Source organism: Neopelma chrysocephalum, unplaced genomic scaffold, assembly GCF_003984885.1.
Source record: "Neopelma chrysocephalum unplaced genomic scaffold, ASM398488v2 Primary Assembly neopelma1_25, whole genome shotgun sequence".
NCBI classification, from domain to species: Eukaryota; Metazoa; Chordata; class Aves; order Passeriformes; family Pipridae; genus Neopelma; species Neopelma chrysocephalum.
Genome location: NW_020897694.1, coordinates 44,468,492 through 44,495,307, shown reverse-complemented (window position 1 = coordinate 44,495,307; position 26,816 = coordinate 44,468,492). Strand labels below are relative to the sequence as shown.

Here is a 26,816-nt window from a genome sequence, read left to right as displayed (position 1 = left end):
ATTAAATAACCTGTTTGCCTCTCTGCTACCTGTTGACCCTTTTAGAAGTTTTAGTATCCACAAGGACACAGTTATGTGCGCATACCATAGAATCCATTCCAGGAGAGAGCAGATACTAAATTTAATGAGGGTTGAGGAGGCAAAATTTTAATGTACTAAATTTGCCCTTTTCTAGTTCATTTTTCCTAAGCTGCTGGAGGCGTACTTTTTCCCCAAGAATGTCTTATTTCAGCAAATGGATATGAGATAGTCATCATCTCGCTCCATCAACACAAAATAATAATGGTATTTTATTTATCATTTTATTTATTTAATGATTGATTGATTGATTTATTTATTTATTATCTGTGGAAACACACATATTGTTTCATAATGTTAATGAATGTAATCTGTGCTTTTTCTAAAATCAGCAGTTGTTTTTGCTGTTTATATGGAGATGCATTTCTACGAGTGCAATAAACAGTAAGATTGTCCTGTTTTAAAAAGAGATAGGACTTCAGTATTTTAGCAGTGAAAATACTGACAGCATAATGATTTGGGATAAATCATGGAAAGAGTAAATCCACAGCATTCAAGATGGTAAACCATGTTACACAAAAAAATGAGTGGTGGGGTCAAAACTCCATGAGTTGGAACTTTTAAAGGCATTATCTCATTCCACATGGCTCTGCTCAACTCTTTAGGTACTTCATTTTCAATTTCAATCAAATTTGACTTTGTGGTTGGTTTGCAAATATACGAACGTGACTATAAACAAATATCTGTGAAGCTGTGTATCGACACAAAATATATATATACTGACCTACTCAGAAATTGTTCTCTTATGGAAGGGTGCGTCATTTTGCCCATGACTTCTGTGTGTGACAAACTGCTGAAATTTTCACTCTACTTATTCCTTAAGAGCAGAAGCCTGGTTATTTTAACTTAGCTTGTCATGTCACGAATCTTTGCTGCTTGGGTGCAGGAAGAATATAGTACTTTTCACTAGAGTGGTAGAGAATTCCAGAATAAATTGTTTTACTGATCATAAGGAAATGTAGATGTTTTAGCATAAGCTTTAGAGCTAAGTTCATCCATAAACCTAAACTTTTCCTTTAAAAACTTTACGTAATCTACAAAGGAAGCTTTTTTCTGTTTACCTAATTTTTATGGGATTCTGACCAGATTCAGAGTTACTTAGAAACATTCTTGCTATAGAAAAGAATGAGTCTTTGCTGCATTCAATTATATGAATATTTATTTATGCATAGATTATGCCTTTAGGTAAAATTTTGAGTGAAAGCTGATTTATAATTAGCATTGTCCCAGAAGAAGCCCTTGAAGGTATAGTGCCTTAGGGAAAACCTTCAAGCTCAGTCCTCTTTTTCTTCCCTTCTTGGTTTAGGAATTTAACTATTTTAACACAGCATCTAAAGATTGTATTCTCTGTGTAAACCTACCCATGTTAATGCAATTACTCTGCCTGCACCAGTGTATTTGCATTGGGTTTTGCAGTCTTTTCCCCTTTAGAATGGGTTGTTTAAGATGTAATGTTTTGCTGTTATTCCCGTTTCAGTAAAACTGACTCCAAATTGACCTGATTTCAGAGGGATTATATGTCTGATACATATACAGACTTCTCTGAAATACTAGAATCAAGATTCTATTCCAGAAATGTGTTTGTCTTTCTTCTGTCAATCATAGTTAGTCACTTTGACTGTATCGTGATCTGATTCCAAGCACTTCATTAATTTTATGTTAATATAGGGGGATTTGATTTGTCTTGTCATTAAAGGTGAAGGTCTATGACGAATATGAAAAGAAATGAGATTAAATATTTCTTTTGCTATTTGGAGTCACATATTTTTGAGAAACAGTTGTGTTGAGTGTCTCAAGATTTGTCCTTCATTGGCATCTGTTCCTTTATCAGTTGTGGCTCCTGCTTCCTGATGATGTAATACCACTCTGCTTTCCAACACCATTCTGAGATTGAATTAGTATTTATCTTTCTCCAGTAAATTCTTAATCCATCCTTCTCTGCCAATCACTTCTCACCTGCTTAAGTATTTCAGAGAAGCGGATATATCCTTTTCATATTGCAGCTGTGCCAGCAAAGAAAGTCACTGCATGTCACCCTCCAAGATAGCAATTGCTGCCTCTGGTTGTGAAGCTAGTCAGATGATTGTCTCCTAACCTATTTCAGTCAGAGTGTTTGAGCATAATCAGTTTAAAAGAGTCGTTCTTTGTTAACTTGACACATTTTTGTCTGAGACGAGCTCTGGAGAAATCACATATGCAGTTGAATTAGCTTCTAGCAAGAAGACAGTAATAAGCAGATGATAGAAAGGGTGGGATTTAGTTAAGAAATGGTAAATGCTTTCATGACTACAACTGCCAATGGAAGACAATGCATATTCAAATCTAAATTGAAGACCAGCCTTAAAAAATATTCCATTTACAATCATTTTTTCAACAGAAAGTGGTATTTTCTGTTTCGTGTGCGTATGTGTTTGAGTAAGCTATGAGCAAAGTATGCAAGGTGGAGAGCAGAGAGAAAAACCAGCAGGACTCTATATCCTCTGTATATACCTTTTCCGAAGACAGGCAGAATGGAAAAAACATTAACATAAAAACAACAGTGAAAATGCAGCGTTCAGTAGATTTAACATAATTTATGTTAAATCTGACAGCTCAGATCTGACAGCACAAAAAGCAAGAGCCTATTTGCACATGATATCAGACTCTCCTTGTCAGTTTTTTTGCGTCCTATGCCAGTGGCTATTTCTCCATCTAAACTTGAATATTAAGGGGTATGGGATTCATAAAAAAAGGTAATGACTTTCTAAATTTGCTGTTCATTTTTCCTGTGTTTAAGCATTTAGAAAAAAGAGTGCTTCCCAAGGGGTAGTGTGAAAAAACAATGTGGGAAATAACAAACTTACTGTAGTCTATGACAGGGAAAAGCTACAACCGTGCATTCCAATATCTGTAATATTTTCAAATTGAAGATATTTGTAAAAATGCACATAGCTAAATCCTGATGCTTCTAATCAAGCACTAAGGACTGACAGTAAGGCTAGACTAAGACAAGGAATAAGGTGAGACAAAGATTAGGCTTAGTTTTAGTCTTAAGCAGTTACGCAAATGAGTAATCATTTGGTGGGCAATATTTGGCTCTAATCACAGTTGCTACTGCTGTCCCAGCTATTTGAATACCCTAGGTGGGCACCAGCTCCACCATCAACCACAGTTTAGCTGGTACAGACTCCAGTATGTGCATTATGGCCATGACACTGTTTCGATACCTTCAGCAGCCTGCTGCTGCACAGAAATTGTTTCTTCACCTAGAGCTGAAGCCTAGTTTGATAGTACAAGAGCACTACATCCGTGACATACAGGAAAAGCTTATGCCTAAGCCCTACCTTAAAGTTCTATTTAACACATTCCATGAAAAAAAAAAAAAAGAAACTGAGAAACTGACTGAACAGATAGATATATTTTTATCTTTAAAGCAGAAACATGCTCATAGTGAGAGTGATGCATCTGGCATTTCTCCCCTGATTTACTTGCTCCTAAGTTTACTATATAATATATTCACGTGGGTGGCTTTTCATATCATCATCAGACCAAGCCTATCCTGCATGTTCTACGCATTTGTTTTATATATTTAGAATACATTTTAGTTCTGCATTTCTTCCTGCTTTTTCTTAAACCAAGAAAATTTCAATTCATGAACAACCATAAATACCATAGAAATGCAATAATTTTAGTTAACACAACCAAACCTCTCTTGGCCATGGTGAACATGTGGACAAGCTGAAAAAGTGCTGACTGAGTGCGATGTGTGCATTGCATTGCGACGGGTTACATCACTAGTCGTAACATGATGTAACCCAACGCAGCATGATGTAAGCGTCGTGATACAATGGAGTTTTAAAGAAACATCAGCATTCTCTTCTGTCCCTCTGCCCATTTCCAGGAATGTACTGTCATTCATCTTCTAGTAGTTAATAACCAATCTGTCTTGTGAGTCTTGAATGCTCATGTCTTTTTCTTACTCTTATTCTTACTCTTACTCTCATTCTTATCCTTACTTATAATAATAATCTTCCTTCTAATTATGGGCAATACAGCCGCAATCCTTAAAATAGATGCTATTTTTTTTCTATGCACATATAGGTACAGTTTCTCTCTGTCAGTGATCATAGATTTCTGATGAAAATTAAAAAGAAATAATCATACTGTGTTTAAAATGTTTCACAGATCTGAAGGGTATAAATAATTTATTCCAATTTTATAATTGTGTAGCTAAATCCATAGGGTTGAAATACTTTTGATTTGTATTGCCAGTTGCATGTGGGAAGCAGTGCCAAGCTCATGGCTTTTTTTTAAATTTTATTTCCATTGCAACTTGGTGCATTTTTTAAGATGACACTGCAGGTCTGAGTCAGTTCAGCCTGTCTTCTTTCTGGATGTTAGGGTGATTTACCTTGTGTTTCCTGTTGCCATTAATGCTTTCAGGACAGATCTTTGTGTATTCTTTTTATTACTGTGTCTGTTTTGAAACTAAGTTAGTGGGCACATACACTCAAATTTGAATTAACCTTAGAAACTAAGATGCACTTCCCTTGTGTAATTGTGTACAAGTAATTGTGTGATTGGCTTTTATGTTTTGAGAAAGTCTATTTTAAGACAATTAGGAAGCACACATAATTTTCTAAAGGTCAACAGAGGCCCACATTTTATTCCCTAACAAAATAGTATTTCTTTTATGCTCATAAAGATGGAAGAGAGTATGATCCAATAGTACAGTAAATTTTAAGGGTGGAATAAAAATTTTTAAAAAACACAACAAAAAAAACCCTTCTGGAAACAGTTCTATGTTTCCATGTTAGAACTAGGAAAAAGTGACAAGTCCTTCTTCGATCCTAATACCAATTTAGTCCTGCCTTTGATTTCACTGCTGCCACATCTGTTGTATAAAGGTCAATTTTCTCCATGACACCATTAAAAATTGAAGTTGAAAGTGTTTTAGGACCACACAAAAAATTTTTAGCCTGTTCCTTTCTTACAAGCTGGCAGATCTCTCATGCAGCAGAATAAGGAATCCTGATTGTGCAAGAGACTTCTGTGTGAACTAAACTTCACTATGATTTACTTCCCAGAAAATCTAGTCATTGATCTGTGCCATGCAGCACACAGTTAATGATCTCTGCCCCATGATCTCTGCCCCATAACCTTTATTTTGAACAATAAAATTAGACATAACTGTCTGTTTTGCCTTTTCTTGAGTTGTTAGTGTCAGTAGGATGGTGTAACACGCTTAAATGCTAATACAAAATGCTAATAAATGTTTGGTATTTATTTGCATTATCACTTAATGACTTTTTAAAAGCATTTATCATTGTTGAGCCATTTAAAATTAATAGCTTTTAAATATATTCAATTCTTTAGAGGAATTCAACACAGTGTTTTCACAGAAAAGTTATTTCACTTCATAAATGCTATAAGGGAACAATTCAACAATGGTATTCCTGTTATTTTTCTGTTGTCTGGATGTAATTGATGGTTCTAACTAAATCTCTTCACATATAAAACCATTTTTGTCTTCCAGCAATGTACAGTACTGATGGAAGACTTTCTGCTATATTCTGTGTGAAAATGAAACTAGATTTGAATGTATCATTCCTGATAAGACCTGCCATACCTGTTCAATATACATTAATGTAAAAAATTACTGTATTTTCAGAATTACTTCCTGCTATGCTTTGATACTCTGAGTGTCACATTTGGGAATTTTTTAAGGTTCTCATTGCTATGACTAGAGTAATGCCCGAGCCTTTTTCTTTGGAAATTTTGAACTTTCTTTGGATAATCTGGAATCTAACAATTGTGTATCTGACTCAAGTTATTGCTTCCACTGTGCACGATTATTAAACATAGAGGTACCTCCAGCTCTGTGCTGTTTATTTTTTATCCAGAGAGAGAAAAAGAGAAGGAAATACACCTTATTTGAAATTTGTCTTAACCTGGGGCGGACATTGTTTATCTCCATTGACTGCAGAGTGAAAAACTCATATTTAGATGTCTGTGTGACTTAAGTTAAAAAACATAGCTCCTTAAGTGTCATCCATCATTTATCTAGCTTTATAAATTCTCTTTGAAGATATTCGTATTCTCTCCGGCCTTGGCTCATGTAGTTCCTGTTACTGGAAAATTGTACAATATCGTAATGCATTCTTTTTTCCAGATCATTAACAGAATGTTAAACAGCATCAGTTTATTATACAGAATATTTTGCTAGACCATTAATCTTTTGCCACATTGAAAATTGACCTCTTGTCATTGAAAATTGACAAGTTAAAATACTCTGTAACTTGTTTTTAATCCATGACATTACTTCATCTCTTTCTTTGTGAATAATTATGTTCTCAACGTCTCACAGAAAAAGGTTTATCAAAGGCTTTTTTGAAGACCCAAATAAATTTTATCAACAAGTTTCTTTTATTAAGATTTCTGGTAGATCAAAGAGTGATGCTTGTTTTTAAAGACAGCTGTGGCTTATTTTCTGTCTATGTATATAAATGCTTTACGATGCTTATAACTGCTCTTTTTCTTAGGCTATAGTAACATTTTTTTCTTGATTTTAATATGCATATTATATGTTCCTACTAATCTCTTATAGTAACTTATTTTGATTAAACACTGAAACATTTCACTGGCAGGTCAGTAATTTTATTCTCAGCCCCTTTTTGAGAATAAAACACGAGTTTATAATTAATGCACCTAAGAATATAGGTGCTAGTGATTATTCTTCTGACAGTTCAGTTTATCAAAATATGGCTTGTTTTAATGCTGTGTTATGCATTATGTTTCCTGAGTACTCTAAGAGAAATGCATATTATCTTGTCGCTTCTTGTAAAACTAAATACCTAGAGAAGAAAAAGAAAGTAGAACAAAGTGAGATTAAGAAGAATGAAATCAGAGAAACTGAAATAGCATTCACTTATTATCAGATGCTGAAGATGGGCAATGACTGAAGAGATCATGTCAATGAATTAATTTTGATATTCTAGGGTAATGTTGGGGTTTAGACCCAGCCGGCAAGTAAGCACCACACAGCTGCTCACTTACTCCTCTTCAGTAGGATGCAGGATTGGATTGGAAAGGTAAAAGTGAGAAGACTCATGGATTGAAATAAAGACAGTATAATAGATAAAGCAAAACAAAACAAGGAGTTCATTCACCGCTTCCCACAGACAGACAGTTGTTCAGCCATCTCCAGGAAAGCAGGGATCTATCACACGTAACAGTGACTTTGGAAAACAAATGTCACCACTCTGAACAAACCTCCCCTTCCTCCTTCATCCCCTCGTTTATATGCTCAGCACGATGCCATATGGTCTGGGTTATCCCTTGGGTCAATTGGGATCAGCAGTCCTGGCTGTGTCCTCCCGTCCCAACTCCTTGTGCATCCCCAGCCTGCTCACTGGTGGGCTGAGGTGAGAGGCAGAAAGGCCTTGGCTTTATGCAAGTGCTGCTCAGCAGTAACCAAAATACCCCTGCGTTACCAACACAAATCCAAAACATAACCCACACTAGCTACTGTGAAGAAAATTATCCCTAACCCAGCCAAAACCAGCAGAGGTAGTAAAGTATATATAATTGGTAAAGCATGACCCTAGAGTAAAGTTAAATGACAAATTAGAACATCATGAAATATAAAATCAAAGTCTTGTAAGGAAGAAGTAAGACAATCATTTTAGAAAGATAACCAGTGTGAAGAAAAGGAATAATAACATGTAAAGGAAAGAAGGAAGAGTTAGAAAAAAATAACTCGTCAGATGATGTCATTTTCTTGGTGTGGAAATCTGTGAGCTACTCTTGAGAGAGGGAACATTATCAATTACTTTAATGATCTAGTTTGTACCGTACTGCTGATATTAATGGATTTGAAACCTATTTTCAGAGGCAAGAGTCTGAATCACAAATTAAGGGTTGTTACTGGAATTGCTGCTTTTTACAACAGAAATCTGTAATAAATTTCTGAGGGAAGCCATGTAGAGACCCGTGAAATGAGATACTAAAATGAAATGTGGTAAAGTCAATATGGGACAGAGAAGGGCAATGCACTTTGAACATGAGGAAAATTATATCATCAGAGTTAAAATGTGGATGACAGCAGAAGTTTACTAAAATGCAAAAATGTAGAAAGTTTTTTGCACTGAATTCTACACGCAGATTTTCCAGAACGTCCCACTGTAGATTTATTGCAGGAATTATTAAACTTGTGCCAAACTGTGTTATAGATTTTAGAAAACAGAATAAAACTGCAATGCTCAGTAATGGTGAACACATTTGGTTTTATGCAGACAAGGGTCTGAGTGGCTTTCTGGGCTGCAAGATCACATTGAATCTCATGTCCAATTTTTTCATTCACTATTATTCCTAAATCCTTATCTTCTGGGCTGCTCTCAATCAATTCATCCCCAATTTTTATTGATACTGGGGATTGCCCAGACCCAGGTGCAGGATCTTGTACTTGGCCTTGTTGAATTTCATAAGGTTCACGCTGGCCCTCTGTTCAAGCTTGTCAAGGTCTCTCTGGATGTCATCCCTTCCCTCCAGTGCCCTCCTACTACACAGCTTGGTGATGTCTGCAAACTTTCTGAGGGTGCACTCAATCCCAATATGCCATTGATGAAGATATTAGATAGCATTGGTCCCAGTACAGACCCTTGAGGAACACCACTGGTTACTGGTTTCCACCTGGACATTGAGCTGTTGACTGTAACCCTTTGGATAGCAGCCATGAAGTCATTTGGTAATACTTTCAATAGCCCATCCATCAAATGCTTATCTCCCCAATTTATCAGCAAGATTGTTGTAGGGAACAATACGAAAGACCTTTCAGAAATCTAGATAGATGACACTCACAGCTTTTCCTTTAGCCAGTGATGCAGTTACTGTATCATGGAAGGCCACTGGATTAGTCAGGCATGATGTGCCTCATTTGATTTTCTTTTCCTTTCTCTGCTTTCTATGGCCAATTTTATCAGGGTTTGCTGGTAAGAAGTGTGCAATTACCACAGTGGTGCCTGAAAAGCAAAACACAGTTCAAAGGACATTCTCAGCTTTTTCCTCTGTTGCCAAAGGATCCAGGCATGAAAGGATGTGAGAACATGGCAAATGTCACAGGAACGCACGTGTACAACCACATACACACACAGTGAAACTAATGAAATTTGCCTTTTGGCAGCTTTCCAGCTGAGGAACAACTAGTACAAAAATCACCTTTCACCTGGTGCTTTTGTTCCTTTCAAATTATGCCTCAGGTGAAAAACAGTTGGCAGAAATTGGGTGTTGTTTAGAGGGAAGGTTTAAAGGCACAAAGTTCATCTGCTACACTGCATGGTTTTTGTCAGGAGGCTTTGAGTTTGAACAGGAGGTTTGGTCAATGCCAGAAGAAAGCTGAAGTAGTACCCTGACAGATTTGATCACAGCAATCTTTTTTTGCAGTGTTTTTACATCTGATATCTTCTTCTTGTTGCTGTTAGTGGTGGGAAAGTTAGCTGTGGTGCCAGTATTTCTGTTTTTCTTCCTGTAAGTATGATATGACTGACAAAGTAACAACAACATACAGTCAGGTATAATTTGGACTGATGTTGTGCCAATTCTACCTTCAGACAACCTCACTAACTCACTTTGCCAGTGACCTTCAACAAACTGAAGCTCTGTGGCTTATTTTCCTGAGCAAAACTGCCAATTATAATTAATTTCCTCAAATAGATGGTAAGTGTTTGAAATTGTAAATTGCACTGATTGAGAAAAGGAAACACTCGGCTCTCTTCTACAGCTGAATACAAATGCAGAACTAAATTCTTTTTTTTCGCCTGTAGGAAGTGAAATACATATGACAACAGATAACATCAGCACACATACAATAATATTGCTTAATTAAACAAAAAGAAGAAAAGCTTGACCCATTCCTTTTCACAAGAACTACTTGTATTTAGCCAAAAATGAGTGGAATTTGGTTTCTCAGAAGTAATTGCATACATAAGCTGTATCATTTCATATATCTTTCAATATAGTTCATATATGATCCCCTTTAAATGCAAAACTTAACTTGTCTTTCTCAGATGGAATAGTAAATCGTATTATATTATATTGATATTATATCATTCTATGATATCGTATGATATCAAATGGCAAATGCCATGTAGTAAGTCTATCATACAGGGCTTTTTATTAGTTTCTTCTAGTTTCCTACTTCTATCAAACACTTATAATTGACAAGCCACTGTTATTCCTTTCTGAATTTTGAGTAAAGCATGAACCCCAACTCTGAAAATACTAAACTAAAATTGTGCTTGGAACATTGCAAAATGGAAAACCAAAATGAGACATGAGTTTTCATCGAGTTTGTTTGATTGAGAAAAGATTATTCTGCCAGAACAGATCTATAATCCACAAACAATTTATACATCAAAACCAGCTGATACTATCAAGTAATGGAGTTTAGATAGATCAGCTACTAGTGAGATAAGTGCTGTGTTGTTCAAGTTTGAGAGTTTAAATAATGATTCTGACCAGCTGTTTTGAGGCTAGCTTAATATAATTGATAATATATAGCATGTATGAATCAAAATGATCCTTGTTCAGCTTTAACATTTGAGGATAAAATATCACAGCTTCATAATATTCTCCAAACTTATGCTGTGAAGCAATTAGAATGTACATAATATGGAATGCTGCAATTTTTGTCTGTGCTTTCTGCCTCCTCATCCTTCTTCCCTAATATTTTTCTGTGAAAACATCAAAAAATGTTACCAAGTTGGTGATGGAAAGGTCTTGCCAGAAATACTGTGTTTTCGAGCTCCAACAATTATGAACTGAATGTATTTTTAAAAGTTTTTTGCTAGTATGAATGCCTGAAAATCAAAATCCTCTGATGACAGCTGCTTGACCCTCTTTAATGCTGCATGCACTAACTTTGCAGGCCACAAGCTGAAACTTCACAGTAACATGAACATAAAATTTATGTTCTTTTCCTAATTTTTGTTTTTTTTCATTTAAGTCCAGATCTGTTCCATTTAATTTCCAAGATCTTAGTGAGACTGGGAAATGGTTTTGTCATGAACTCCTTTCTTCTTACTGTTTAAATCATTCTCCTAACATTTGGATAGAGTTGCACTTTGTATAAATGGTCCAATCCTAATATCTTGTAGTCTTCAACTGTGTTTTTGTGGAAATAATGAAAAATTAGAAGGCAATTTTATCTTCTTTAAAATATGGGGTTTGTGTTTTATTTAATTCTGCCATCAATATTTCCCTTAGTATCTTCTTACAGCATAAGTTCTTTGGGATAAGGGCACTAATTTTTGTTTGGAAACATCATATACATTTTAACTACTGAGTTATAATAAATAAAATAGTTACATGAACTTTACATTCAAGGTTCTGTTTTATTTCCTATGCATCTGCTATTCAATCCTAGAGAAAATTTTTTATGTGCACATACTATTTTAGGAAGTATTAGAATAATTAAATATTCATATTTCACATTATAAAGCTCTTCATTATATCCACTTAGATCTAGTTTTCCCAGAAATAGCTGTAGTATATTCTATTCCATATTTTAAATTTTAACTCATTAACAATTTAATTGTTTCATAGTCTATTTGTTTACTTGATTTGATATTGTTAATTCCATTAAGATTTAGTATATTGTTGTGTGTAGATGAAAATATCATTAAAATGTAGTCGAGAAAAAAACCCTGAACACATGGTCATATGCTAAAACCAAAACAAAACACCAAAAAAGCAACAACAATTTGTATCTCCATTGGATGTCTCATATGGACATTATACTTACTTGTAACTAACACTTCCAAGTTTTCCAATTAAAAACTAAGATGCTGGAGATCCAGTAAACATCAGAATTAGAAGTGAATATGGTGCCAAACTATTGTACTATCTATTACAATGAAATAAAATTAGAGTCTCACAGGATCCACTGACATAACAAACATAATTACTTCCTGAATTCTCTTAAAACAACTGCAAATTGAACCAGTCTTCAAAATGAAGAATTAAAATAGCTGCATCAAATAATTAGATGTATTCTTAGAGTTGATTATTCAGTTCACAGCTTCCAGTGGTGCCTACGAATTCCAAAGACAGAGTTTGCACAAGCAGCTTCACCAGCATTTGTTAAATGCAGATTGTGTGCTTGCATTGTTCAGTTGTCTGCAGAGAGGATGAAACAGTCATCAGTTCACTTTTTTTTTTACACATTCACATTAATTTTAAGTGGTTTATGGGTACTTACTTCTCTTAAGTGTATTTGAAAGTAATCACCCTTTAGTTATAGGTAATGTTAGGTCACGTTACTGAATCCTTTCTGCAAACTCTACTTACATGACCTAGAATGTGGTTACATCTAGGCTTGGAAATTTTGCTTAATAACAAATGTTGAATTGTGCCTTCTAATTTAGAAGTCATATACATTATTAGAAACTTAATTGTAGTATACTCATCATCCTAACAAACTTATGCCACTCTGCAGCACTCAACCCATATCTTACACCCACTGACTCGACAGTGCAGTATTAATATTTTTCTGGATAAACTTTGCAGTGGGATTTACATATCCTACAAGAATATGTCCAATAATATGGACAAGCTCTGGCTTCTTGTGCACCTCCTCACTGGCAGAGCATGGGAAACTGAGAAGTCCTTAGAGTAAGCACTGTGCAGCAACCACTAAAACATCAGTGTATTATCAACATTAATCTCATACTAAATTCAAAACACTTCACTGTACCAGATACTATGAGAAATATTAACTCTATCCCAACTAAAACCAGGACATAGCTTTATTACATTCACACCTTATCAAGTGCACCACCTCAGCAGAGAAATGTAAGCTATTTGAGGTCAGTGCTACAGTTTCATACTGATAGTGTTTTTCCTGATGTGTGCACAGAAAAATATGTGCTTCTGTCTGAATTAATTTAACTATATGGTAGTTTTGTGGTTTAATTAGTCTTTCCTTATTGAATCAGTAAGTATTGCAGGCTTAGTCCAGTCCTCCATCAAATAAAGCAGATTCAGTTACACTGGAAGGGCAAGAAACACTCCCCTATCTGTTGGAGGTCACTGAAAGGATAGGCTTCACAATGCCCTCTTTCTTTTGAGCCATTAAAGATTGTTTTGTCAAAGCAATGTACTATGTTTAGAAGATTATAAGCTCTAGTTGTGGCATAACTTCCATGACAAAAACCCTTACAAAAATTATTAGTGAATTTATGTGACTCCCTCATTTCTATTTTCATTATTAATCTTGTAAAAGAATAATAATAATCTTCCTACTAATAATATGTTAAACCTTAATTCAATAGTTTTAAAAATTGTTATTCTTGGTAATTTTTATTCAAAACAATTTTATTGGGTAAAACATGTGCCAAAATGGATTAACATATGATGGATGAAAGTTAAAATGTAATAGTTTTAGAATTTTTTTCAAGAATGAATAAATACAGTATAAATAAATGCAAATATTTTCAGAATAAAAAGTAACATTCAGGTGTGTTTCTTTCAGTAACTGTAACAAGTGTACAGTGTAAAGGCCAGTGTTTATCTTTTTATAGACCTATTTTTAACAATCTTCTTAAAATGCATGGCTCGCTTTCGAAATATCAAATATATAGGATGATGTGAAAACTTTAACAAAAGGGAAAGAAACCTGATTTGCCCAAAGTTACGTAAGTTAAGATTTTAATTTTTTACATCTTACATGGAATAAGAGCTAATATCATTTAGCTGCTGAGTAGAGAATGGTATAATTAGAATGTAGAACAGCCAAAACTTCATGTAACAACATAGCTCCTGAGTAACAACTGTTGCTGCTGTTTCTTGTCAGCTCTTTTTGGTCCTAACCAGTGATCAGAATCCCTGATCAGAATCACTGGTTAGAGATAGTCTGAAGATTTTCCCTAACCTGGAAACTGTGTGGATATTATGATTTCTTCACTGAGGTGAATCCATATCAAGATACTGGTGTGGAATAAACTTATAAGGAAAGGAACTGCTATATCAATTGCAGATCTAATAACTCATATTAAATAATAGTAATTATATCCACAACATCTCTACTTTTGAAAAGCGCTTGTGTTCTTTTGTGGAACTATATGGAAGAGTACAGTCAATATGTGTGACAATTCATATATTCTATTTGCCCTGTATTAGCTTGTTGGAAGATTTAAAGCATATGACACTGAGTGATGGACTGATTTAATGCACTAATTGTTTTCCAGGAAAACTCTTTTTCAACCTCAGAGTTTTTCTTTTTCAATAGTTTTTTTTATTGGTTCTCTAAAACTATTTGAAAAAGCTTGTGAAACAGCATTTTCTTTTTGGTTTAATCCTCGCTAATGCGTGGAACACAAAACTCTTCAGGGATTTCTGCTTCATTTTCCTACAGTCCATCCAATTTTGAATATCACAGAAAATTGTCCTTTAATTCTCTTTTCTTGAAAAGAAACATTTCTTGGCTATATAACAATATCTATGTGTTTGCTCTGGAATTCCAGCAGTTTTGTATGAATGTTGCAGCTGGAGTAATTAAGAATGTAAATTCAATTATGTAGCATGTTTCTTAGTTAAATTGCTGCTCTACAGAGCTAGTGGTAGCAACCCAAATGGTTTTGTTTTGTTGTTGTTAATGGTATTAGAATAATAGCCACTGTAATCATGTGTCTTCTGCTATTCACTGATAATACAGGAATTAAACCAAAGCTAAACAAATTTCACTCAGGCAAATTTAAGTAAATTTCTGAGCTATCATTGACTTTCACATTGAAAACTACCTAGAACATTAGGAATCTGTCTTCATATTATTTAGGAGAGAGATGGAAGGCATCTAATTTATGGTAAGGACAAATCATTGAATATGGCTGTTTGCTGAAGTTATGCAAACTGTTGACAGATTATAATTTCATTTTAACACCCTTATGGGAAGGGAGTGCCAGAGAATAAAACTGTGTTCATTCTGGAAGCCTATTAGCCATATAGAGCTTTTTCATGTACATATATGTGTATATATTTGCACATATGTATACACCCACACACATTTGCACACTCATATTGCACTTATTCAGTAAATAGTTAAGAATTAACGGTTATTTAAATCTAGACAATGTGTATATATTTTTCTTTCTCCAATTAAATGAACAGGCTTCTAAACAACAGGTATATAAATGATAGATATGTTGCCTTTCTTTGTGATCTTTCCTAACGTAGGGGATCCACAGTCAATTTCTAAGTAACTTTAACAAGCTGTAACTCTCAATAATCATTTTCCTCCACTTCTGTTTGAAATGTCAAATGTCTCATTTGATTTTTCTTCAGCTGCCAAATTAGAACTTCTTGGTGCAAATACAAAGGTAGCTGGAGAGCCTTGGCCGTAGCCATGAGCCAAGTACAGTGTTATGACAGCCAAAGTCACACTGACAGACCTTTTTTTTTGGATATGAAATTACTTAAGGCTTGTGCCCTAAGTGAGACTCAAAATGAAACTATCCCACCAGTCTTGGGAGAAATACAGAAAGGAAAGTACAATTCTGCTTTCCTGATGCTCCCTTGAGACTGTAATGAACTGTTAACTTGACCTGATTTTAAAATTGTAATAGTTCTCATGGGATGGGGAAACAAGAGCTTTAGAGTTCTATTGAAATGGCTGTATAAATAAAACATATCAGTGAGAGAATGACTATTAAATCCTGTATTAATCTGGTTTGAGCTGGAAATTTCCAGAAGGTTAAGCATGCTCTGTGTGAAACTGAGAGGTCATACAACTAATAATGTGCTGTGTGATTTCTGAAAACTGAGCCCTTTTCCAAAACTAAATGGGGTCAAAAGGTATACTGTGTGACAGATGGAGCAATTACATATAAAATGCAAAGAAATGGCATCAGCTTAAGCAGTAGTGGATGATTTTTTGCTGCCATTAGAGGCTTCAGAGTGAATACCTAATATGCAAGCCCTGGTAAACTGCATGCATGGGACCTGCCTGTATTACATATATATGATACGTATTATCTGACTGGAGGAAGATGTAGCATAAATTGTGAATACATCTGGGACGACTTGCAGCCCCAGAAAATCTGTTTCTGAATGAGATTTTTACTCATTATCCAAAGGAAATGTGAGCCAGAGGACATGCTTACAGCAGGGTGACTTCTTCATTTGTGATATGTATGCATGACATTGAGAATGAGTCTGGAAATACAAGGTGACTGTACATCCATAGATAAATGAAATCAACTACTTTTTAATAGTTTATTAACACATAGGTCAGTGTTTCAAAATTAAAAACTTTTAAAGAGAGACGTTTGCTGAATTAATGTTTATAACTGCATTGCTCATAGATCTTCTTAAAGAGGAAAAAAAGTAGCCCACATAAAGGGCTGCTTCTTCATTGAGACCATGCTGATTGGCATCATTTTCAAAATGGGTCATGTATGTCTGTGTTATTCTGTACCTGTACTATCACGATATATATAGATAAATATATATACACACACACACATATGAAAAAGGCAAAAATCCTTCACAGATGAGGTTTGACAGAGTTCAGTAAGGCGTGGCACCCTGCTTTTTTCACTCAACAGTGAATGGAATTGTAGGACAAATGAAAAGAGGTCATCTGACCTTTTATATACATGTTTTGAAGTCACATATTTTTCTAGTTGTCATTAACAGTAAGACCTTTTTCTAAAACGGGAACCTTTATACAAATGTATTCTTCGGGAGAGCTGTGAATCTACCACATATTAAATATATGTTGATAAATAGTTCCTAGTCTTGACTGTTCGGCTTATTTCCCATCGTATTTATATTTTTTCTTCATTACTTTTCAGTGTCATGAAAAGTGAAACACAAACCTTACAAACCAAGAACTCCACTCAAACACTAGATTTGCCAGTAGAGATACTCGGGGAATTCAGTCTTTAGTGCACAAGTCAACCCCTGCTATCTGCCCTGCTCCCTGCTCTACTGCTGGTTCCTGGATTGCTGTTAAAATTTACTGTCTATGTTTCATGTGGGATGAGTGAGTAAACACTTCTTAGACTGGAGAAGGGTCAAATCCTATAATATAGTGATAATGTATGCTTGGTGTATGGGAATCCAAGGCCAAAATTGTTGCTCCTATGATTTGGGATAAGGGGAATATGTGATGTTGGGAAAAAACTGCCCCAATCCTGAACACTCCTGAAAGAAACCCCAAAGCAGAGGGAACTGTTGACCTGTGAGACAAGCAGTTGTTGCAGTAGGGAATTCTTCTGAGCCATGGGAGATTCTGAGTTACAATCCCATTCACTCTCCTAGATTAATACCCAGAAGTGCAACCTTAAGCTAACCATAGAGGCATAGCAAGTCTTTTTTTCTCTTATGACAGGGATTACTATCTTCTTACAGAAGTTTTAGGACAAATGAATTGGCATTTTTAATAAAAAAACACAACATGGTTGCAAAATTCAAATTTTTGTTCTCTGTATTAGGTACTATGTTTCTGGAAGCTTATATTTTTGAAAGATCCCTATAATTTTTCCAAACAATGCTCCTGAGTATCTTACATGGGTTTGGAGCTACTGAAATAATTCCAACAATAACAGTTCTGTTCTCCTCAGGCAGTTTCAATACCAAACCAAGTTTTCATTGCCCACATGGCTTGTATCAGCAATAGTGTGACCAGCAGGGCGATGACAGTGATCGTCCCTCCATACTCGGCACTGGTGAGGCCTCACCTCAAATCCTATGTTCAGTTGTGGGCCCCTCACTTCAAGAAGGACGTTGAGAGTGCTGGAGAGTGTCCAGAGGAGGGCAACAAAGCTGATGAAGGGTCTGGAGCACAGATCTGATGAGGAGCAACTGGGGAAACTGGGCTTGTTTAGCCTGGGGAAAGGGAGGCTCAGGGGAGATCTTACAGGTCTCTACAACTCCCTTAAAGGAGTCTGTTGCAAGGTGGGGGTCAGTCTCTTTTTCCAAGCTAGAAGGGATAGGGCGAGAGGAAATGACCTGTGGAAGTTGATTTTATATTTGGCATATGATGATAATTTTTTTTAATCAAACAATTAGAAGACTATCTCCCTGAGGGAACTAAGATCAAAATGTATGTGCTTTCAAACTTATGTCTACATGTATTTAATGGCTATGAATAATTATTTCAAATTAATATTTTACATGAATAAAAATAGTTTAAGGGCAATCTATGGATGGAATGCTTAGGTTTCTTTAAATAAAAAATTAATTTTATTTTGGTAGCACCTGAGAAAATATTCAGCCTTCGTTGGGCTATAACTAATTTGGAACAGTATTCAATAAAAGGACAAAACTTGGATGGTGACTGAGGTTTAGAGCCTGTATCTAACACTTCTGAAGGTAATTACAGTATAGAGAACACCTATATTTCATTGGCAGTGATATTTTGCATAGTTAATTATGTATGAATTTATATAATGAATGCACTTGTGTACTACATATTCAATACCTGGTGTACAACTTCATTGAAGATGCAGACTTCATGTGGAGACAGAGTATCAGTCACTGCTTTTCACATTTTGACTCACTAATCATCATCACTGCCTATGTAGTGGCAGTATTTCCAGAAAATGCCTATAGAAAACCTGTGTTCTTTCTGTATCACGAAGACAAGCAAACCAGTACACAGAACTCAAAACTGTAATTATTAACAAACCTTAAGTACTTCAGTAACAACTAAAGACATTCTGACTTACAATCATGGACTAAGCTTTACTTGTACCCTTGAATTCTGAGGGATATAAATATAGTTAAATAGTAGAATTTAAATAGTAGAATAAAAGGCAGTAAAAAAATAATTATTTTATTTAAATATGATGTATTCTGACATATTTAGACTTCATACATAAAAAAGTTAATAAAGTATGCTGTTCTCTGTCAGCGTGTCTTGAAAACACACTTAAAAATTAAGACAATTCAAGAAAATAATGGTTAGAGTGGTGACTATTTCTTTTGTAGCCATATATAATTTCTAAGATAAATTATAAATTGAGTTTCATATTCATGCTTCACTCATCAAGTAACCATTTACATTACAGAGGGCTACTTGCTACAGGAGTAAGCACAGTGTAGTAGAATGTTGGGTGCAAGGATAGCTTCGTGTCTTTTTTTTTTTTTTAGTTAGAAGACAGAAGTATTGCCCAGGGAGAGGGATGGTGAAAACTATGTTTATTTCCTCTTCCTACCATAAGAACAGGCCATGACAAGTGTGACCATAAGTGTTTATGTGTGTGTGTCTGTATGTGTGTGTGTATGTATGCATCTCAAAAGTATTTTAAGAAAGCATATTGAATACAAATTTAAATATATTCTTTACTAAATCTTCTAATAAATAAGGACAAGTTCTTTAACATGGTAAGTAACTGTTTTCAGTTAATTTCAAGGTTTTTCTAAGAGCATGAAATGTGGTATAGCATGAACCAAGGCTGATTTTGGACTGATTTCAAGTACCAGTTTTATGTCTGAGATTGACTCAACTTTGCTTCACTCTTGTTTACAGTCTGTTGTTTTAAATATCTTTTTGCTCATATGAGAAACAAGATTGAATTTTAAGGAGGTCTTTATGGTTTGTCTTGGTCCAATCAAGCTGTGTAAGACTCAATGATAATTTTATTTGCATTGGTTCCATGAAAAATTAAGATTTTGGCTAATTAATAAATCCTAATGAAGATGAATAAAATGTTAAGTCATTGAAGATGATAACTGAAGGAATTATTTATTCAAGGTTATGGAACAGAGTAAAACAAATTGCATTTCTTATGTAAAAACATAATTTGGTGATTTTTTAATATACTTTTTTGGTTTATATTCTTTTTTAATAGCACATTAATTTTGTTTTTTGCAGAAATCACTTTTAACTGAAGTACTGCATTGTCACAGAATATGATACATTTTTTCAAATATTTTCAATTTGTTCTTCTTGACATTTTATGTTTATGTGCAGTTTGCATCTTTTTTGTTTTTCAATTTCAAATGTAACAGATTTTGACATTTTTGTTACATTTTTTTGTACTAGTGGTTTTTAATTTTTGAGAACCTGCTGGTTTTGAATTCTCTTTTTTCCCTTTATTCCCCTCCTCACTATGATCCCAGGAGCCAACACAAAGAAAAGCGCAGATGATATAACCAGTAATGATCGTGGTGAAGATGAAGGTATTTTTTGTTTTTTCAAAGCCTGATCCTGATGCATGAACATGAACTTTTCAATTTTTGTTATAATAATAATTATTGTTATTGTTATCGCTGTTATTTCAACATGATTTTTAGTCCCTCATTTGCAGAAGCTCACCTCAGTGTGCTTCTTTGTTTTCTTCTTTAGAATTTACTTTCATTGTTTTTCTTTTTAAAATCCAAATTAGCATATAGATGACTGCAGCTCTTCTGTGACATAGGTGTAAAGTTTATTCCTAAATATGTGTGAAGTGAGTAACATAAGTGTTATTTAAAACCACATACTTTTCCCCCTCTATTCTTTCTTAGGTTGGGAAAATGGAATTTAAAAACATGCATGTGGTCTTTTCCCTCCTACACGTTTTGTAAATTCACTTGTTTGAAATTCATGAAAAAATTCACATAAATCCTTCCTTTCACTTTCACTGTTTCCCCAGTGCACATGCTGTACATTGATGCAGTTGAATTGTGCTTTGTCTTTGCTATTTTTATTTACTTATTTATTTTTTTCTCACAGGATGTGGTTTATTTCAGGACACAAAAATAAAGGAAGCTGTTGATGTTGCTTTATTGTTTTTTTCCTGTAATCAGCTAGCCTCTGAGACACATTTGTTCTAACTCTGACCACATTCCCACTGAAATCAGTAACAATCATTTTCATTGACTTCTTTCAAAGTTGGATTGGATTCCCTGAAAGGAAATGTTAAAAGTTCATAGTGAAGTACCCCAGAAAAGTTTTAGAAGGAAATACTTTTTTCCCTGTCTTGACACAGCGAATCTATTTAGGATGCACCAAAATATAAAGAAGTCGTGAAATCTTCCTCTATTCCCACCCTTCCTTTTCACTGAAATTACATTGACAGTTTATTTTACTTCACATATATACCAAATTAGGAAAAAAAATAAATTAAATGAGAAAATAACAACTTTGGTTTTGAAGCAATGTGTTTCTAAATCCTCTCATGCATGGACAATCCAAAGTGTTATTCCATGTCTTTTTTTCCTGTTTTCTTCTATCTGACATAACTCAAGTAACTTCAAAACATATGTCCTCTCTGTTTCTCTTATAATCCTACATACTGCAGTGAGGATACTATCACCTCTTTTCCAGGGAGTTCAGCTCGATTTTAGCAACTCTATCCACATACAAAATACCATATTAAAAATCTCAGATTTTTGATTCACACTGGTTGCCTTCTACTATACCACCTTCATTGCTGAATTACACTGTTTCTTATAACACAAAAATGCTGTGCAGAGTACTCTAAAATTACTCTGTTATTTTCTGATTATCACCTTCCTATTTCTGTGCAACCTATGCTTTTTTCAGATGGTGGTATTATCATTTCTATACCAAATTCAGAAGGTTATTTTAAATCAAAGGACAAATAACAAACAAAACAAAAATTGCTTAAAAAACCTAAAGATAAGTATTAGATTATGAACACATTTTTATTCAGACTTCTTTAGAAAATGTTAGGGTTTCCTTATTAACAAGGGTATTCACTTCAGATCTATGCACATAAAGCATGGAGCTAATTTCCTTTATGTTGAATTTAATCATGTTCCCGCTGAAGGGGAGGAGGAAGCCTCCAATTGACTTCAGCAGTGAAAGATTCAACCCTGAGAAAGAACTATGTAATAAGGAGGGATTACATACAACAAATCATGCCATGAGACCTGGGGGGGACAGAAGGGAAAAGTAATTTAGTAACACAAGTAATTGTGTTAAATGACAGCTGCATTCCTTTTTTTGAGGGCTTAGTTGTGCCTTTGGAAAAGAAGCACTTTCACCTACTTTGCTGAAAATGCTGAGAATAAAAAAAAATACATCCACTAGAATGCACCTCATTGCTTTATATGATGTGTTTAGTGGCTGTATTAGTTTTTTAGTCACCAGAATTAAAAGGATCTTATCACAAAAACTTCTGTTGGTAAAGTACGATGCCTAAAATACAACATGTTAAGTACATATCTTTTCATATAAATGAGGCAAAACTAACAAACCTTAAACTCTGACAAGTTGTACATTGGAACCTAGACATACGCTCAGCTGGAAATTTATGATATTTAAGGTAGTGCATACACGTGAGTAAAATAAAAAATGGGACATAGGAATTCAACCAGTGAAAATTTCCCTTTAAATATGCTCAAATTAGTTCCACATATACAAAACATTATCTGGTACCTCATTGCTGATCACATTTTCTGTGTCTCAAAGTATTTCCTAACAAACCTGGGTGGAAGGAAGAGTTTTGGAAGGTTTTCAAACCCAAGTCCTTGTCTTCTAGATGTTTAGCTCCATTTCCCTTCTCCACTCTTCAATATGTGCCTATCCTACCCAAAAGAGAACACTGCTTTTTTTTTTCTCAAATCCTGATTGAATAATCAGAGATTCTGATTTTTCTTGTATGTTTTGCTATATACTTGAAAGAAGTGCTCTGATTCCATGCAGATACACTGAATTATTTGTAAAATGTTTGCATATCTAATGGCAGCTTGCTGAATTGCTCTCTACTTTTTATAAAGGAGCTTAGCCCCTGTTCCCACTGTTTTTGTAGAGAACATAAATTCCTAATCTAGGTATCCTGAATCATCTCTGGCATCAGGAGCCATTAATCTGGTCCTAAACATACTCCAAATCATTGATTAGTGCATCTTTGCAATGCACTGTGAAATATGAAAATATTACTGTCAATCTCATTTACCTTTCTTTTAGGAATAAAGACCCAGCTGTTTTGAAAGTTGTCAGGAGTGTTTTTGCACATACAAAAGATCAACAGTACCATTAATTCAAGGATGTTCTTTGAGTGTTAGGTACCGTGATAAGGAAAAGTACTACACAAAAGACATAGTTGGATTTAAATACAAAAAAAATCTGGGCCATGAATTCACATAAATCCTCTCTGTTAACTCCTAGGCTATTTGAAAGAAGGAACAGTCCACTATGTTTCCTTCTATGAGAATTATTTGATTTTGTGATATTATCTTTACTGAACTATTGGGAATATAATTTCAACAGTTATGTCCCAGTGAGGAATGGGAAAGTATGGATCGTTACCGTAATTTCATTATTAGATGCACGGATGTTTCTAAATTGGCATATACTTGAATCAGAATATTCTAAAAAAGACAAGATTATTCCATAATTTGATTTTTCTCTTTAGGCTTTGAGACATTTATATTCAAATTAAATTTCTTGTAATTTTGAAGGCATTTCAAGTGTTCTGAGAACATTTCAGAGGAAATAGTATTTGAAATTATAAATACTAGGCTTGTAGGATAATCCTGAACTCTGTAAGCTAGCTGATTAAAATAGTGGTGATCACATTGAAAACACAGGAAATAATTAAGACTATTTTTAGCACTGTTATAAATTGCTAATGCCATTTTCCTTATTTTTTTATTACTTTATTGTGTTTTCCTTACTTGAATTTTTTCAGACATTCATGATCAGAACAGCAAGAAACCCGTTATGGTCTACATCCATGGTGGATCTTACATGGAGGGTACTGGCAATATGATTGATGGCAGCATTCTCGCAAGTTATGGAAATGTCATTGTTGTCACTATCAATTACAGGCTGGGGGTTTTAGGTAAGTGATTCTTTTCTTCATAGAAATATTTGATTGCTGAATTTTTCTGTTGATCAATCAGAGGCCCTTGGGTCAGTTTCTATTTTAAAAGAGACCATTCTTGCTGGTGGATTTTGAATTCTGTTCAATATTTTATGAAAACTGGGCTAGACTACATTCTTTTTGACAACTGCCTTCACCGTAGACAGAAGTGACTGGAAATGTGTAGTATTTCAAGAACTAATATCTTTTTCTTCTTAAAATTATCTCAATTCTGTGTAAAAAAAAAGGAAGAAAATTAATCAAGAATGGGTACTCACCAGTTTCAAAACAGTAGGCAATGACAGGAAGAGGGAAAATGTTACTATATAGCTTCATTTATTATTTTTGTGTGCAAACTGTTTTTCAGAGCAGAGGACGTAGAGGTAATACAGAAGAGAAAGGCTATATACCCTGATGGAATTTATGTTCCAAGTAATAGGCAGTCAAGGGGTTTCAAGGAGTACTGTGAAATTATCTTCCTAAATATAAGGAACTCCATAATCATGAATTATAATATTGAGAGAAATTAATACTACTGTCTTTCAAACAGGAAAAAATAGCTGCATCTTCTTGACATAAATATTCCTCTGTCACCATTAGACTGAATAACAAAATAACCTTAGATCCACGACAATCAAAAATCTTTTCTGCCTTCTCTGTGATTCCAGTTTCTGCACGTTAGCATGTACCAAACTTTTGTCTAAATTAAGGTTTATTTATCTATTGAAGTTTCGCTTTTACATAGGAAAATAAAAAAAAATGCAGATAAAACCAGACATTAGAAATATTTTTCATCTTAATGAAAAAGCTTATAGTTTGTATAGAATAGCATATAGACTGCTCAAATGCTCGTATTTCTTCTTTTACACAAGGTAAGGTATAGTTATTTAGTTTGTGTGGCTTTTACAAGGATTTTTGATCTTGTGTTTCTTAATAGCAAAGCTGATCTATATTCTTGTCAGGTACTATTTTAGAAAACAGGGAACGTCTTTTGCTGAGTTATCTGTTCATGTCGTTAATGCATTTAAAAACTTTATAGTTCATCAGAGTACTGAGAATTTTTTTTTCTTGTCCCTGATTTTGACTCTTCGTATATAAAGTCAGAATTATAATGAGATATTTTGGTATATTTATGCATGCAATCTTGGTGCTCAGAGGAAATATAAAAAGACAAAAAAGTAAGAACCCAAGACACAAAAAAATGAATTGTTGTTTTTGTTGTTGCTGTCAAACGAAGTGTATACCCAGGAACTTGGTAGTAGTTATTTATCTGTAAAAAAGGTTATTTAATGGATCTCTTCAAAGGTTTTCTCTTGGTTTCTTAAAACTAACATTATTGAAGGATAAAAATTATTATAAGTGATTTAAAATGTTTCATTTTCCAGCTGGCTCATATAAATCTAAAGGAAAAGGTACAATATTTGCATTGGTGTATTGTTATTTTATGTACTTATATTGAAAACAAAATAATAGAAAGAATCAGAATGCTATATTTTTATATTGTGGAATTCAGGAAAAAAGGCACAATACAGAGGCATTCATATGAGAAACTGAAATATAATAATCATCAGGATTTTAAATGGATTACGAAAAATACAGTGCTATATTTGGCATTAAATATTACTTCTCAGCAGTGGCAAATGTAACTTTCAAGACTGTGGAATTTATTCTTTACTACAAAAGTCTATGTTTGACTTAGAAAAACAAAGATATTTGGAATATGTGTATAGCACTTAAAAAAACCAGAGGAATTGTGTTTTATGAGTATATTTAGGTTTTCTCTTCCTGCGTGAAATGCAAATGTGATCACTGAGAACCACAGGGTTCTGCCTAGAGATTGGAAGATGGTAGGTGAATTGCATGTATTTTTCACTTGTTTCAAAAGTAAAAGAAAAAGAAAGAGAAAACACAATTTTCTTCAGATGAACAACCGTGTGGAAAACAAACAATTATTCATAAAAGTTAAAAAAGTAGTATAATTATTATGACATAGAGTTTGAAGGTTAACAATATTTGTATCCTTTTCTTCTAGTCTGGATTGTTGAAGGTTATATTTGCTTACATTTTGTGTGTTTCAGATGCATTTGATTTTTAAGTTTATACATGAGATCAAATTCAAACCTGTTGTTAATGACAGAGATGTATAATTCTATCACTATTATCTCATCCTGTGATGAAGGAATATGCATTAAATTGATCAAATGCATGTCTCTAGGAAAATTATCACTTGAATGGATTCTAAATGGTATACTCTCCAAAAATGTTAGTTCTGTTCTTGAGGCACATTGAATTGTTTTTCTTTCAGTCTATATGGTGCAATTAACAGCAGTAGATACAAAAAATATTAGGACTGCATAGATAATCACTGGATGATGTTAGACAGACAAATTATAGAAGCATAGAATGATTTGGATTGGAAGGGACCTTCCAGGACCGTATAGTCCAACCCCACTGCCATAGGAAGGGACATCTGTTACTACATCAGGTTGCTCAAAACTCCAATCTGACCTTGAACACTTCCAATGATGGGGCATCCACAGCTTCTCTGGGCAACCTGTTTCAGTGTCTCCTCACCCTCATCACAAAAGATTTCTTTTGGCCCTTGTCCTGCCATGGGAGACCTTGGTTAAAAATCTCTCCATCTTTCTTATAGGCACCTCAATCTGCTGACCACACTGCTTTTGATGCAACCCCTGATGTAATTGTCTTTCTGGCCTGCAAGCTCATATTGCTGGCTCTTATCCAATTTTTTCATCCACCATTATTCCCAATCCCTTCTCCGCAGACCTGTTCTCAGTTCATTCATCCCCAGTCTGTACTGATACTGGGGATTGCTCCAATATGGGAGAAGGACCTTGCACTTGACCTTATTGAAATTCTTGTGGTTCACACTGGTCCACTTTTCAGGCTTGTCAAGGTCCTTCTGCATGGTATCCCTTCCCT

General features: G+C 34.5%; 1 protein-coding gene across 2 annotated transcripts in view; it reads left to right on the top strand.

Annotated features, from left to right (window-relative positions):
• NLGN4X (neuroligin 4 X-linked) overlaps nucleotides 1-26,816 on the top strand; it is a 184,092-nt gene that overhangs the window by 78,487 nt on the left and 78,789 nt on the right. Inside the window, exons 4-5 of one of the 2 annotated variants that reach the window (XM_027675120.1) lie at nucleotides 20,179-20,238; nucleotides 23,700-23,852. In XM_027675120.1, coding sequence (XP_027530921.1) covers nucleotides 20,179-20,238; nucleotides 23,700-23,852 — 213 coding nt within the window. The remainder of the gene's footprint in view (nucleotides 1-20,178; nucleotides 20,239-23,699; nucleotides 23,853-26,816) is intronic. The other variant, XM_027675121.1, reaches the window with a different exon arrangement.